The sequence below is a fragment of the Camponotus vicinus genome, unplaced genomic scaffold (assembly GCF_025532165.1).
Source record: "Camponotus vicinus isolate PSW18456_S1 unplaced genomic scaffold, iyCamVici1.0 SCAF_6, whole genome shotgun sequence".
NCBI lineage: Eukaryota > Metazoa > Arthropoda > Insecta > Hymenoptera > Formicidae > Camponotus > Camponotus vicinus.
Genome location: NW_028141978.1, coordinates 19,612,848 through 19,628,449, shown reverse-complemented (window position 1 = coordinate 19,628,449; position 15,602 = coordinate 19,612,848). Strand labels below are relative to the sequence as shown.

At 41.4% G+C, this 15,602-nt stretch overlaps 2 protein-coding genes and 1 pseudogene across 2 annotated transcripts; all 3 read right to left on the bottom strand.

The window, feature by feature from the left end:
* Positions 1-943: 943 nt before the first annotated feature.
* On the bottom strand, positions 944-1,473 carry LOC145973822 (uncharacterized; annotated as a pseudogene).
* A 7,846-nt stretch (positions 1,474-9,319) lies between these two features.
* On the bottom strand, positions 9,320-9,895 carry LOC145973821 (uncharacterized). The gene has a single exon (XM_083103397.1). The coding sequence runs from the start codon at positions 9,893-9,895 to the stop codon at positions 9,320-9,322; it is 576 nt and encodes a 191-aa protein (XP_082959523.1).
* Positions 9,896-11,021: 1,126 nt separating this feature from the next.
* Positions 11,022-14,133, bottom strand: LOC145973819 (uncharacterized). The gene is made up of 4 exons (XM_083103396.1): positions 14,075-14,133; positions 11,956-12,138; positions 11,500-11,875; positions 11,022-11,039 (listed from the first exon to the last, which is right to left on the bottom strand). Exons 1-4 carry the CDS (start codon positions 14,131-14,133, stop codon positions 11,022-11,024), a joined length of 636 nt encoding a protein of 211 aa, XP_082959522.1.
* Between the last annotated feature and the right edge of the window lie 1,469 nt (positions 14,134-15,602).

Here is a 15,602-nt window from a genome sequence, read left to right as displayed (position 1 = left end):
TTACCTTTTGATTGATGAATATTACAAAATTCACAGCCCACTTAGTAGTTAGTACTAGACCGGTTCTAACGCAGGGATCTCAGGGGGGGGTGAGGGGCGAGGGTATCTCAACGGTGCGGGGGAATGACGTCACGCAGGATGGAGGGGGATGACGTCACGCGGGTTCTAACTCATGGCCTATCAGGGATGACGTCACGTGGGACGGAGGGGATTTCCGTGGCGTGGGGGCTGCGGGGCGGGGGACGCACGTATATACAAAAATGGCGGTATTCCTTTGAAGAAGATTTTGGTTCTCTCTCTATCCCTCCCTCTCTCTCTCTCTTTCTCTCTTTATCCCTTTATCTTTCTATCCCTCTTTCTCTTTCCCTCTCTATCCCTCTATTTATCTCTTTATCCCTTTTATCTCTCTTTCTCTCTGTCATCTCTGTATTATCGCAAGTATACAATATTAGTCATAAACTTATATTTTGAGATATTTCGGGGTCCGACGTTTTCGAGCAATCTGTGAATCATAGCGAGATAACAACACATTTTTGATATATTTCGGGGTCCGACGTTTTCGAGCAATCTGTGAATCATAGCGAGATAACAACACATTTTCAACCCTAGGTTCAGTTACAAAAAAATTTTTTCTTTTGTGCTCCCAACAATCTGAATATCCCTCTCTCTTTCTCTCTTTATCCCTTTTATATATCTCTCTCTCTGTCATCTCTGTATTATCGCAAGTATACAATATTACCTGTTATTAAACAATATAAATAGAAGTATTCTTTGAAGGATTGGGTGGATGGAAACATGTGCGAAGAAATTACGTCATGATTTAGATTTAAAACTCTTTATTTATTTATGTTTATTTATGTTTTATATATATTTTTCTTACGTACTATGGACTAAAGCTAAAGCTGCCAGTTCGCAATCGACGAGTTGATGCTTGTTGAAAGCATCACTCGCACGTATTACATTTGATATTTCTTTCGGATTTATTACAGTGGACGCGATATTGGAGAATTGCGTAAATTTGACATCAACTGTTTGGATAATTTTATCCAATCGATCGAAAGTTACATCTATGCATTGATCGAGATCGAACATACGATGTAACGTCGATTCGACCATCATCAAGCATACGTTTGAAGATTCGAGACTTATGAGTTTGACGTCGTTAATCGTACGAACTCTCACTGTTAGCGGTCCAACGTTTATGAAATTGTAGTCATCTTTAGAGTCGTTCCGAAGTATATTTTGAATATTGCGACGTTGCTCGTAGAGTCCCTTCCATGTTTCGAGAGATAATATCAGTTCCTTTCCTCGATGATCTCCTATGGCAATCTCCACGTAACTCGGTGGACCCACGTTGATACCAATTTCGAGGAATTTGAATTCCGTAGCTGTCAATGCGTATCGTCTATCTAGTATACGAACCGCACGACGTTCCAACGAAATGCTACACCGCCTAGTATATCGGTCAGCCATTTTCGCTTTTCAAGTTCTTTAACGTACACGACAGATGATTCTTTTTCGTGTATCGTACCAACGACTGCTGTTGTAATTACACTCTGAGCCAAGTCATATGGAACGTTTCTGTCTTCCCATTGTAATCCGTGATGATTTCTAATCACCCATAAAACTTGACGTTGTTCAGATTTTGTTAGCACGCTCCACGGTACAGGACTTACGAAAAAATAATGCGAGAGAAACATATCCCTTCCTCAGGACTGCCGCTTCTTTCACGAAGAATAGTTTGTCGATGATAAATCCTTGCAGATCCACAAACGTTGGTATAGACATGACGAGATCTCTCTCTCTCTCTCTCCGATGCATCAGTCGAGAGGAATGACAAACTCTAAATTCATCTCGCAGCACTTTGATTTATATCCTCCCCCCCCTCCCTCTTGTGTCGATGTTATCGCTTAGGTGATTTTACGTACAACGTTGGTCAACGGATTGTACTGGATCACACGATCGTGTATGATGAGACAGTACGCAGTGGTATTCGCCGGCACGTTCTCCTTACATTCGAATTCCAATCTCACATCCACAGTTGCGCTCTTGACCGATTCATTTTGTCGAGAACAATCGATAATTACGAACGGACCGTGTAGTTGAAACATCTAGACGGAGAGACTCGGCTCGAGATACTCGTATCCGTAAGTGCTTGCAGAAGCGCGCGTACGTGTCGTACAGAATGGAATATCTACCTTTATCGAAATCCAGATTCATATCGTCGTACGGATAACATTCCGAATTCAGATAGAGTTTCATGCTGATTAATTTGCAGTTGTCGAATTGACTCACATCCGCAGACATGACATTCTTCCGGCCTGTTTGCAGAGCGAAGACAACGTATCGTGGTTTCTCCAGTTGAGTCGCGGTCTTAATGGCCCACGAATGCTTGGTTGTAAGCTGCAATAGCGGATACTCGTATAGATCTCACGAGCGAAAACCCATGCTGAGATATCGTCCGCTTTCCAGAGCACGCAGTATCGACAGTTTTTCGATTTCGCTCAACAGCATGTGAGGCATTCGCCATTGTATCTCGAATATGTTGATCACAGGCTCCAGCGTTGAATTTCCAAACAGACAATTATTATCGTTGCGCGATCGTATTAAGATCAATTCGTGACGAGCGTTAATCACCACTCGTTTATAATCCTCGCAAAATCCCAATAACATGTAGAGCGGTACGCAAAAATTGAAGTGTCCATTCGCATTGGTCGACGCATCCCAGCCGGCGTTCCTTATAATCACGCTTCTATCGGATGGTACCGTTACATAGTTTTTGAGCGTAGTATCATAGTTATTCCTACGTTTCTATTGCGATCAATCTCAACGCCGTCGAGTTCGTATCGAATCTCATCGAACATGAATGCGACGCAATTATTTCCCAGTACCACATCACTCTCTCCTTCAGCTGGTCTGTTTTTCGTTAGTTGTCCCTCGATGTGTAGGAAACTCTCGTACGGCAGCGTATACAGATCCTGTTGTTGTATGGGTATTCTTATCTCGTCACTGTGTCCGAACGTTGTATTGGCGAACGGGTTGTACGTGTGAGTCTCGATCTTGACGATATGATCGTCAAAGTTCGGTTCATCACCGATGTTGAGAATGTCGGTCATCGTTCAGCTGTTTCGCACCGCAAATCCCAAAGATTGTAAAAACGCAACGTTCGATGCGCTGAGTTTCTTTTTCTTGGATGATTTGATATTAGCGAACGTCGACGTTGTTGTTGTTGTTGTTGTTGGTGGTGTTGCTGGTCTCGTAAAGATTGCGTTATCTCTCACGTCTTTCGATCCGTTCAATACGAGCATCTCATACGTCGCATACGTACGTGCAATCTTACGGTGATCTCTTCTCCTCGAAAATCGAGCAATCGTCCGTTCTGGTCGACAACGCGTAACGTTAAATCCGTAATGCTCCGCGCGATGATCGGCAGGTAAATGATCTGGGCAGGCGTTTCCGATATCTTATATCCCGGTGGTACCCTCGGTGAAAATTCATGTATCGTATGAACGAGTATGCCGTTGTTGTACGCACCCGCGGTCACGTTAAACTCTATACGGATAATATTCACGTTGAGAATGTTAATCGGCATGTTTGATTCGTACCATTTTCGCGGCTCGAGAATACGATTCGAGAATCCTAGCAGCGATCCAATGTTGTCGGGTTTGGTAAAGTTTATTCTGTAGGCACATTTGATCTCGCTCCTCATTGTATTGTAATTAACGCGGAGCACTATCGGATATTCATCATCTTCATAGTCACCGCCGTCAATGTGTTTCTTATCGCGATGTTTCCGTGAAATTGCATGTTTCAAAAATTCATGTATATTTTGCAACTCATACGATCCCTCGGGAATCGTAATTTCCTCGTCGTCTTTGCCAAAGTAAAATTTATTATTAGAGGAATTCACATTCGGTATCGTGTGATAAGTTTCAAAATCCGTTAGACCGAGCTCGTATTCGCCGTCGCTCAAATCTACGGTGGGAATGAAGTTTGCCGTGAGAACTCCCGTGAGCTACTCCCGTGAGCTACTCTTCACAGTCAATGTGAACATCATAGACATGTCGACGAAACTGTTTAACGAATACTGAGTTAAATAGCGCAATATCTGTCTTTAAATTCACATGCATCGACCGTTCGAAGAAACTGCAAGCACAATTGTCCACAGATACTCTGATCATAAGTTTGAACAGGTGTGTAATTGTACTGTATCTTCGTTACGTGTCGTCCGAGATATCGCACCAATTCATTCGGTGGTCGAAGATTGCCGAAACTGTCGAAATATATAGCGCGATTCCCCCTCTTTGCATACGCTACCCAATGAGTACCTGGTCCTTCGACGCTATCCAAATTTACGATGCCGCTCTCGTTTTGATATATATCACCGATCGGTAACGAGTTGCGCATGAAAACACCTCTAAAATATGGAATGTGCATACGTTTTGCCAGTTGTAGCAATTGTATGTTGATAGTTGCGCCCTGCGGCATTTTTAGCGTCTCTTTGACGTTTTTTTTTTTCTCGTTGAGGCTCCTCGTCCGTATTTGTAAGGAGCGAGATATAATCCGTGACCTTCCATGGCGCGATTGTGACGTAGCATCTCTTGCAACTGACGTTGCGCGGCTTTTCCGTCGTTCACCACTTTCGCTACACCAGCCGCTCCACCGATCAGGGATCCGAGCGCACCCAACATTGGTAGAATCGGCAATACACCGCCGCATTTCGCTACCGGAAGTATCCGTTTCTTCACTGTTTTTTTCTTCGTCTTCGTCTTCAGACCCATACCGAGCTTCGTCTTGGCTTTCATCGCTGCCCAGACAGTTGTGGAGGCGGCTCTCTCACCGAGAGTCGAATCTTTCGCAACGATGCGATTCCGCGCTTTCTCAGCGAGTATCCTATCCGCCGCGTGTCTCTCGGTGAGATCGTTGCTCCGAGAGTATGCTATATCGTGTTCGCGACACGCCGCGTCCAATGGATTTATACCTCGATCGCCTCTGACTAATCGCTTTTGCAACCGCATGCCTGGTTCGCAAAACTGATAGCCGGGAATATGGATTTCGATCGGAAGTGCGTTTATCGCGTGATTTAATAGGCCTCTACCTATTTTCGTTGACATTCGCCGCAATTCTTTATCAACGGCGCCGGACCGTTGATGTGCGTTTCCTGCCACGGCTGATTGTAATGTTCGTAACAGCGACGATACGTCTGAACCTCCGGATCCGCTTTTATGTGTCCCGGAAGTTTGTCCCACACGTAGTGGACGTAATCACCGCACGTTCTCAATAGAACTGCTTTCGGCACAAATTGTAGCTGTTCGACGCTCAAATCGCGAATATCGGAAGGATTTGTTAGCAGGATGAACATTTTTTCTCTACTGAGCGACTCGTGATTTCGCGCACCTATAAATAGGCAGGCGTTCGATCCAATCAGCAGTGTTGAAAAAATGTGATTCGTACGACAACCTTTGACGATATGCGTGACAAATTGCGACGACAGATTACGATCAATGGAGGACAACGCGGCGATGCGCAGGCACGGTACGATGCTACCGACTACTATACGCGCGATCGTTTGCGGCCCCTCGAATTGTGGTAAAACCAACGTTCTGATAAGTCTACTGGAAAGCCCGCACGGTGTACGTTTCGAGAACGTGTACGTGTACTCGAAGTCGCTGCAACAGCCGAAATATCGATATCTGGAGAATTTGTTGACGCCGATTGACGAAATCGGCTACTTTACGTTCTCCAATAACTGTGACGTCATTCCACCGAGCTAGGCACGTCCAAACTCGATTTTCGTCTTCGATGACGTGGCGTGCGACAAGCAAAATACGATAAGAGAGTACTTCTCAATGGGTCGTCATTCGAACGTCGACTGCTTCTATCTCTGTCAGACGTACGCGAGAATACCAAAACATCTTATACGCGACAACGCGAACCTGCTGATCTTGTTTAAACAGGACGGTACCAACTTGAAACACGTGTACAACGATCACGTGAATACCGACATGTACGGGGATTTCAGTGAATTATGTCGTACTTGTTGGCAACAAAAGTATGGATTCCTAGTGATAGATAAGGACAGCTCATTTACGAACGGGCGATACAGAAAAGGATTTAACATGTTCGCGATACCGCAAGACGATTAGTCGCTGCCGACACACTCTGTCGACATGTCTGAAGGCGATAATATTCGCGAGCGTGAAAAGATTGTGAGGGAGATTGAAAAAACGAGCGAATCGATCCGCAAGAAACATCGCGCTTTGAAGATCGGTAAGATCGACGACGATATCGCGGTCAAAACCCATTTTAGGCCTATTATCGAGCCACTACAAAAAATCGTCGACAACTCTAGCTTAATCGCGATGAAAAACGAGTCGGAGAGTAACGCTGACGCTATAATTAAAACGTTACTCATCAAGCGGTATAAGGAGGAAGAGGTGGAGGAGGAGGAGGAGGATACGACACCGAAAAAGAGACAACGATTGAAGGCGAATCGTTTATCGACATCGCATACATCGTACGAACCGCTGATAACCTCCACACCGTCCGCGACAACGAGAATCGTACAACCCACGATACCCGAATCACTCGCAATCGAAAATGTTTTCGAAACCATGGGCAACCCGCTCGAATCACCATCTGTTCGAAACATGTTACAAACGTTGGAAGGTCAAAAAATGTTACGAGAGCACTTCGGGCCACTGGCACAAAAGTACATGGACGCTCACCTTAGTGGCGACAAAAAAAACCAGATCGATTACGTGTACGGTGTCTATTTCAACAAGAATGAAATGTGGCTCGGTAACAAACGATTCGACATCGGCGCAGATGACTCTATAATCATAGACAAAGTGAGGTACATTGGTACACCTGGACTATACGAGTTGATCTTCAAGAGAATTCCCGATAATGACATATACACTGAGGACGATATGCAAAAATATAAGAGCATATTAATGGCGACGAGTGCGCATAAACGTCAATATGATGCGCAAGGTCAATTAAAGAGCAACAGGGGATACAAGTATAAACACATAATTGCACCGTTAATGTCGATCGAATCGAAAAAGAAAAAATGCGGTACAGGAGTATTCATGCCTCGCGCGATGACGCTAACCGACAATAAGATCGATTACGTGCACTGGGACGATCCCAACGAGCTAGTGGATCGTCTACGATTGCTCGACGCTTCGCGCCGAGCTGCCCATAACGCTCACGACAACGAGATCCTGTCGATCATCGATGAACTTCGCGAAGTTGGTCTTATTATAAATTAAACGGTGTCTCGACAAAACTGATCAGTCGATCGACGTCACTCGCATCGAGAAAAAAATGCCCATCAACAAATTTGGATTATTCGAACGGAGAAATGAAGCAATTAGAACAAGCGATCATTGGGATAAATCGGTGACAAGTTACTTGCGTCAAAACACTCTGTGTCGCGTCGCTACGTACTATGACGCGAGGTCGCGCAAGATTCGCCGTGTAGCGCAACCTGAGGCTGATACCGATGCAGTCAACAAACTGTACGTGGAACAATGCGTTAAAACGTTGAAGAATCAGCAGAAAGAGTCAGAAGCTGACTGCGTTCGAGAGGGACGTGCGAGCTTTGCAGACTGCGATAAACGAGCTTCGGCGTGCGATTAACACTAATTCAGAAACGGCTATCAACCTGTAATGAGCGGCTGTAGTGAACGGTTTAAGAGCGGTTATTGTACAATTATTAAACATCTGCAAAGGTTTATCGAACGGGTTGGGAATGGCTATCGAACAGCTATGAACGGCTATCGAACGGCTATTGAACAGCTACGAACAGCTACGAACGGCTATCGAACGGCTATCGAACAGGCCAGGAACGTCTAGCAACGAATGATAAAACGCACGGTGATACTCGAGGCACACATCGTTTGATCGATGAATCGAAACAACGATGGATCGGCGATCGGGAATAACCGAGGAAGCGAAGAAACAACATAGTTTAGAGAAACGGCAGTTGGTGAACGAATTGCACGCGCCGGCAAGAAAAAATTTTCCCCGAAGACACGTCATAGTGCGGGGATACGATTACCTGTGGCAAGCTGATATTGTCGAGATGCGTCCGTACTCTTGTTTCAACAGAGGTTACCACTACATACTCACAGTCATCGATGCGTTGAGCAAGCACGCGTGGGCCATACCACTCAAGAGTAAAGGTGGAAGCGAGACAGCTGACGCTATCGCCGAGATAATTCGAGATAGCAAAAGATGTCCGAAAAACTTACAGACTGATATGGGGAAGGAATTTTATAACGCTGACGTGCAACGGCTCATGCGGAAACATGACATCAATCACTATTCTACATATTCGGTATTGAAGGCATCGATCGTTGAGCGATTCAATCGCACGCTGAAAAACGACATGTGGAAGATGTTTACGCTGAACGGATCTTACAAGTCAGCGCGTTGCCGCGACTCGTATCGGATTACAACGCGCGCAAGCATCGAACGATCGGTATACGACCCGTCGATGTTACTCCCGCAATCGCTGAAAGACTCTTGGCTACTGTGTACAACCATGTAAATATCGCGGGTCCGGCGAAATTCAAAGTAGGTGACTCGGTACGCGTTAGCAAGTACAAGACAGTTTTCGAGAAAGGTTACACGCCAAATTGGACAACCGAAGTGTTTAAAATTGTAAAAGTGCAGCATACTAATCCCGTAAGCTATCTACTTGAGGATTATCGTAAAAAACCTATCGCTGGAGCGTTCTACGAGCACGAGTTGCATCGCGCGAATTATCCGGACGTGTATCTCGTGGAGAAAGTACTGCGTAGGAGGGGTGACGAGGTTTACGTGAAATGGTTGGGATTTGACAATTCGCACAATTCTTGGATACATAAAGACAATGTGATTTAATTCATACAGTGTTTATTTTTAATTTTCTGGAAAAATATATGTGTATAACATATATATAATATTTGAAAAATGAAAATATACATAAAAATCCTTATGAATTTTCCTTGCGATAGTACATGTATTTTTAATATAAGATGTATGAGATATGCATTACATAAAAATATATGAAATATAAAAAATACCAAAAAATCTTTATTAATATTTCCTTTAGTAGTATATTGTATCGCACACACACACACACATTTTACATTTTACATTTTACATTTAATATTTGAAAAAATGAAAATATACATAAAAAACATATGAAATATAAATGTGTAAGATGTGTATTACATAAAACTATATGAAATATAAAAATACAAAAATATATACATGGTTATGTACAAAATATATACAATTAATAATAAACAATATATACATTTATTTACAAAGGTATCCTATAATGTCCCCATGGTAACGTGTCAGTCGAATCAGGTACGATATACCGCTTGTCATCGTACGGACTCAGAGCAATTTTCGTCTCGCGGACGGTATACACTTTGTGCAATTTCGATCTTATACATGACTGCTGTCGCGTCATTTCGATCTCATCGTGCAAACACCGCGTGTAATCGTCGAAGGTTATATTACGCACTACGACATTACTTTTGACGCCTTTAACGTTCTTTGTATCCTTTTTGCCGTCCACTCTCACCGCGTACATCTTTGCTCTAAGCCCGACGAATTCGGTCATTATCGCACCGTTATTTTCATCCTTCATTAAACCCGGTACTTTTTTATTCACGAGCGGTATACCGTACGCGTTATCAATTGGATAATCGCTCGTATCAAATCGGTTGATATCGTGCTTCATGTTTTCATACACATCGACGCATTCGATGTGATATATTAGACTATCTGTGTCGGTGTATATTACCCGGCATTTGTCGCGATACAGAGGAAACATGTACTCGTGGTGAAATTCGTACAAGCACGTTTTAGAAATGTCTAGTATGCACATGCCGACATAGATTGGTTTATAAAATTTTACTTCTAGTTTGCGTAACTCTATGGCAACCAGATTCTCCGAAAAAATACTTCGACTATGGAAATTTGGTTTCGCTATCATTGCTTCTGCGCCGTATCGTCCGTCCCACTTTGTTAATAATTTTACGTCGACACGATTACGCACATTTTCCATCGTCTTACCAAATACCGCGTTATTCATCAGTTTATATAAATTTTTTTCAAAATCATTTTTCGCGAGTGTTCTAAACTGTGTATTTAATTCGATATAACTGCGAAGCCACGGAGATTGTGTAAATTGTAATACGCGATGTATTTTTATAACGCGAAGGCCGTGTCGCGTACATTGCTGTAGATTACGGTAATGTATCACGTAACGCTTCTTATCATATAATGTTGCGAGGAGTTTGTCTTGCCGCTTGCCGGGCGGCTTGTCGCGTGTCGGACAAAACGGAAGGTCAGTGTGCGTATCGTGAAGATATTGCGGGTACTCGAGATCGACTTCGAGGATATAACCCGTAGGCGAATCTAACGCGATCGATGCTACGTCAAAATTCGACACGTCGTCGACCCATCGAAAATCGGCATAGGGCAACGGTTGACACATTGCCCATCCGTATAAATTATTTACACCGAAATACATCAAGTACGACGATGGTTTCGATGGATCGTACGATTGTTGTACTTGTTATTAGCGCGCGCGTATCTGTTGGAACACTGACTCAGACCACCGCGTATACCGCGTTCGATAAACATGACCATGTCGATGTCGGTAAGCAATTCGAACGTAATCTTTGTATGCTTTAACATGGCATCCCACGTGTATCCGGGAAGAGTATAATAATACGCGGGGTCGAGTCCGTAACTTTTGATGCAACTATCGCGAAAGTTTTCAAAAATATCGGCTAATAACAAGACATCGATTTTCAGGTACAAATCGCTATACTCGCCTAGCGTTCGAATGTAGAATCGCGTCCAGATGTTCTCGGCGTGCGCGTAATCGCTCTCGGATATAGTTTCACCGGTCAAAGAACTGTGAAACGATTCGCGCGGTGGTAAACACGTATCTTGCAACCTATCTACAGAGTCGACGTATTCGTATGCAAAGACGCCTATCCGTGTTAATAAACTGAAATTGTCTGCAGATAAATTTTGAAATTCCGATTTTAAAATTTTGAATTTGTCTTTGTCTAGATAAGATGCCAATTTGTCGAGACTTGCCGTAAGAAATTTGTACGAATCGATAAAACTTAGTTTTATATAATTTTTCCAATTGTCTTGTGCAACTTTAACAGTTTTTGTAAACAATATATATTTTTCCTTGGTTATCGGAAGTAATTCGATTTCCCCTTTGAACGCTGTGGCTATATCCTCGATAATGAAATGCGCGTCGTAACCTGATAAATTATGAAAGACTATCGGAATATATAATGATTCTTAATTTAGATTGCAATTTGAGTGCGCGGGACCCCTATATCGCCCGGTCAAATGACAATGATCGCGTACGCGTGTATCGTCTTCTTGCGTAAACGGTTTTTCGCATATATGACAATGCGTTGCGCTGTGAAATTTTTCCCACTCATCCGATGTTAAATTTACCATGGAGATATTTGTAGTCATTAAAATAGTCTTTACACGTAACGCTAAATTTTTAAGTTCTTCGGCGAACCACGCGATACAATCAATACTGCGGCGAGAATGGTACGCGGATAACGAGTCGTCGAACGAACAATGCATATAATACGCTATACTAAATACCTTATGATGCTGATAATTTTTTTCTTCGTCAGTCTTTGTCAGCGCACATTCCAAATCGGCATAGATCACAAATGGAAGCCGCTCTTTCCTCGTGTAGTTGTTGAACTCGAGCCACTTGTCCTTATCGCTCGGCAATCGGATAGCGCATTCGTTTATTTTTCCGCAGTCTACCGTATGTGACTGCAACTTGTCTTCCGATCCGAAATAGTGCAAGCATCTGTAAAAGAATATTTAAATTAAAGATTTATGCAATGCATTATATTTTATAATTACATAAACTATTTAAATTATACGTACCGATCACAGATATATTTCTTGTGATCCTTTTTACTCAACTGTGAACTGACAAGTCGCGATAGATTTTTGATCCATGCGAAATGTCCGACGCTGTTACCGTCTTCCACGTACAACAAGTTGACGTGCTTATCTTGTTTCTGCTCCGAAAGACGTACCGGGACAATGCTGTTCTCTTTCTCGATGCTGTACACGTTGATGGAGATATTGTTTATATGTTCAAACTTTTTTAGTTGATTCAACGTCATCGGAAACTCAATATTTTGTACATTTAACACCGTCGTATAGTGGGGATATGAAGATTCCCGATTCGTATCTCTTTCAGCGGGGTATAGAGCGGCCACTACTGCCCACGCGAAACACGCATTGTCTCTGGATTGTACATTAATTACAGCTCTCTTCATCATAATTTCTCGCGGCAATTTAATATAACATCCCGCGCGCATAGGATTATACTTATTTATATTTACAGTTAAATTCTGTATTCGCGACAATGCCCAGCCACTATCGCGTTCCTGAAATTCTAGCAATGCTAGGGTGGGCTCGATAACGCGGCGCTCGTATCACTCGTGTAAATCAGACGTGCGAAAGAGTTCACAGTTTCTCGTATTGATACTTTTATTTGCACGCTTATCACCCGACACAAATTCACCGTTGAATATAGTGTTCACTTTTACACTGTTGTGTCTTCTTATAACGTCTTGCACTTGCTCGAGCACGATGTCTTTGGCATCCTCGAGAAATTGACGAGGTTCGATATGGTTTGCGTTAATCACAGCACCGGTCAGAATACGGTTATCGAACGCGGTATCGATCTCGCGCCACACAAGTTCATTTTGATGCGCGCTACATCCGGCATCCGCGTTATTGTCACCACTGTAACTACCACCACTGGGCATAAACTGTCTCTGCAATCGAGTCTTTGCACCTTCGAGTCGCGCGATTCGAGCAATCAGCGATTGTCGATTCCCGATCGATAATCTTGATCGTTTGATCCGACTTTGTTCTTCCAGCGACTCGATGTACTCGTTGCATCGTTGTGTAGCCATGCAAAATATTCGCCCAAGGTGGCAATTTGGTTGAATTACTCCACCAGGTCGCGTTCAGTCTGTTCGATGTTTTCCATTTTATATATAATTACACAATATATATATATATATATATATATATATATATATTTTTTTTTTATCACACTTTCTGATAGAACACTATACTTTCTGACAGAACACTATACTTTTTGACTACTTATACTTTTGCTATACCGACGTGTCGATGCGCTTTCAAATCACGTACTATGATCTGATGCGCTTCGATCCTTCTTATATTCAACCAACAAACTTTCAGAGATTGTTGGAGGCACAAAAGAAAAAATTTTTTGTAACTGAACCTAGGGTTGAAAATGTGTTGTTATCTCGCTATGATTCACAGATTGCTCGAAAACGTCGGACCCGGAAATATCTCAAAAATGTGTTGTTATCTCGCTATGATTCACAGATTGCTCGAAAAGGTCGGACCCCGAAATATCTCAAAAATGTGTTGTTATCTACGTATTTCCATCCGCCCAATCCTTCAAAGAATACTTCTATTTATATTGTTTATGTTAAAAAAATATAATGAAGAGGACTCTGCTGCACTAGAGTATCATTTCTTTCGTTGCTCTTCTGTGTTTCGGTGGTCTGCTGCACTAGAGTATCATTTCTTTCGTTGCTCTTCTGTGTTTCGGTAGTCTGCTGCACTAGAGTATCATTTCTTTCGTTGCTCTTCTGTGTTTCGGTGGTTCTTGTGCAATGGCTGAAGAAAATGTAATTATCATCGACGATGATACGGATGATGATTACGATTATTGGATGGATCCAGTTGTGGCGGAGAGGATGGAGATAGAGAGAAAGGAGAGAGATGGAAGATGATGGGTCTGATATAGAAATAGAACCCTTGGAGAAGGACAGTGATTACGATAGTGACAATAGTGACGATATTCTTGATGAACTGTTACAAAAGAAACAGCGAAATTTAAGCATACCAGAAATAATAACATTCAACGAAGCAACAAAGATATGTTGCATTTCCTATTACTATATGGAAAATGGATCAAAATATTGTATCGAATGCTTTCTAAGAGTACCGTATCAATTTGAAGAAACTAGTTCTGTTCGAGAACATAGAACCATAGCTTATGTCCATGTGGAAAATATGTCATGCACAGGGTGCAGAAAATGTTTGAATCAAATATTGGCCTGCAACATGTGCCCTATTTGCACAAATTAAAATAGATGAGTCATCGATAACATTGTAAGTATCTTTTAATTTATTATACAGGGTGAGCCATTTTAATTAACGCACGCAATTATTTCGGAAACAAAGCATTTTAGAGAAAAATGTTTCAGACAAAAGTTTTATGGTTTCAAGGGGGCCATAAGATGGTATCATTGGTTTGACCTTGAAGAGTTATTTGAAGGTCACATGAAGGTCACCTTCAATTTCTTAAATGGAACCTACTATTTGTCATTGCATATTCTTGTAGCTTATCTCGAGAGCTTTCCAAAACACTATAATTAAGTACCTTTTCGTTAAGTACTTTTTGAGTTATGAGGCTTGAAATAATTTCTTAATTTTACATAAACCGTAAAATACCTTGTAAAATATTCATTTTTCGATTATCTTACCTTAATACTTTTACGTACAAAATAATGAGAGGAATCAACTGGTGTAAAGAAAACACATAGTTGTTTTGAAGAAAAAATATATAATTTGCAATTAACAATTCCATATTTTTTCTTAAAAACAACTATGTGTTTTCTTTACACCAATTGATTGCTCTCATTATTTTGTACATAAAAGTATTAAGATAAGATAATCGAAAAATGAATATTTTACAAGATATTTTACGGTTTATGTAAAATTAAGAAATTATTTCAAGCCTCATAACTCAAAAAGTACTTAACGAAAAGGTACTTAATTATAGTGTTTTGGAAAGCTCTTGAGATAAGCTACAAGAATATGCAATGACAAATAGTAGGTTCCATTTAAGAAATTGAAGGTGACCTTCATGTGACCTTCAAATAACTCTTCAAGGTCAAACCAATGATACCATCTTATGGCCCCCTCGAAACCATAAAACTTTTGTCTGAAACATTTTTCTCTAAAATGCTTTGTTTCCGAAATAATTGCGTGCGTTAATTAAAATGGCTCACCCTGTATATCAAAAGTATCTTAAAATAAATTATTAAATAATTTAAACTAATGAAATGCATATGTTTTCTTCTGTTTTCAGAAACGGCTTCCCCAACATAGCCCGACGGCCTATTTTATATATTATTATTTTTCTTTTATATTGTATACTTTTTATTAAACTTACACATACACACATTTAAATAAATTATATATATTTTTTTAATTGTAACAAAATCGTCGATTGCGAACTGGCAACTTTAGTTTTTAGTCCATAGTACGTAAGAAAAATATATATAAAACATAAATAAAGAGTTTTAAGTCTAAATCATGACGTAATTTCTTCGCACGCATTTCCATCCATCCAATCCTTCAAAGAATACTTCTATTTATATTGTTTATTAACTGGTAATATTGTATACTTGCGATAATACAGAGATGACAGAGAGAGAGAGAGAGAGATAAAAGGGATAAAGAGAGAA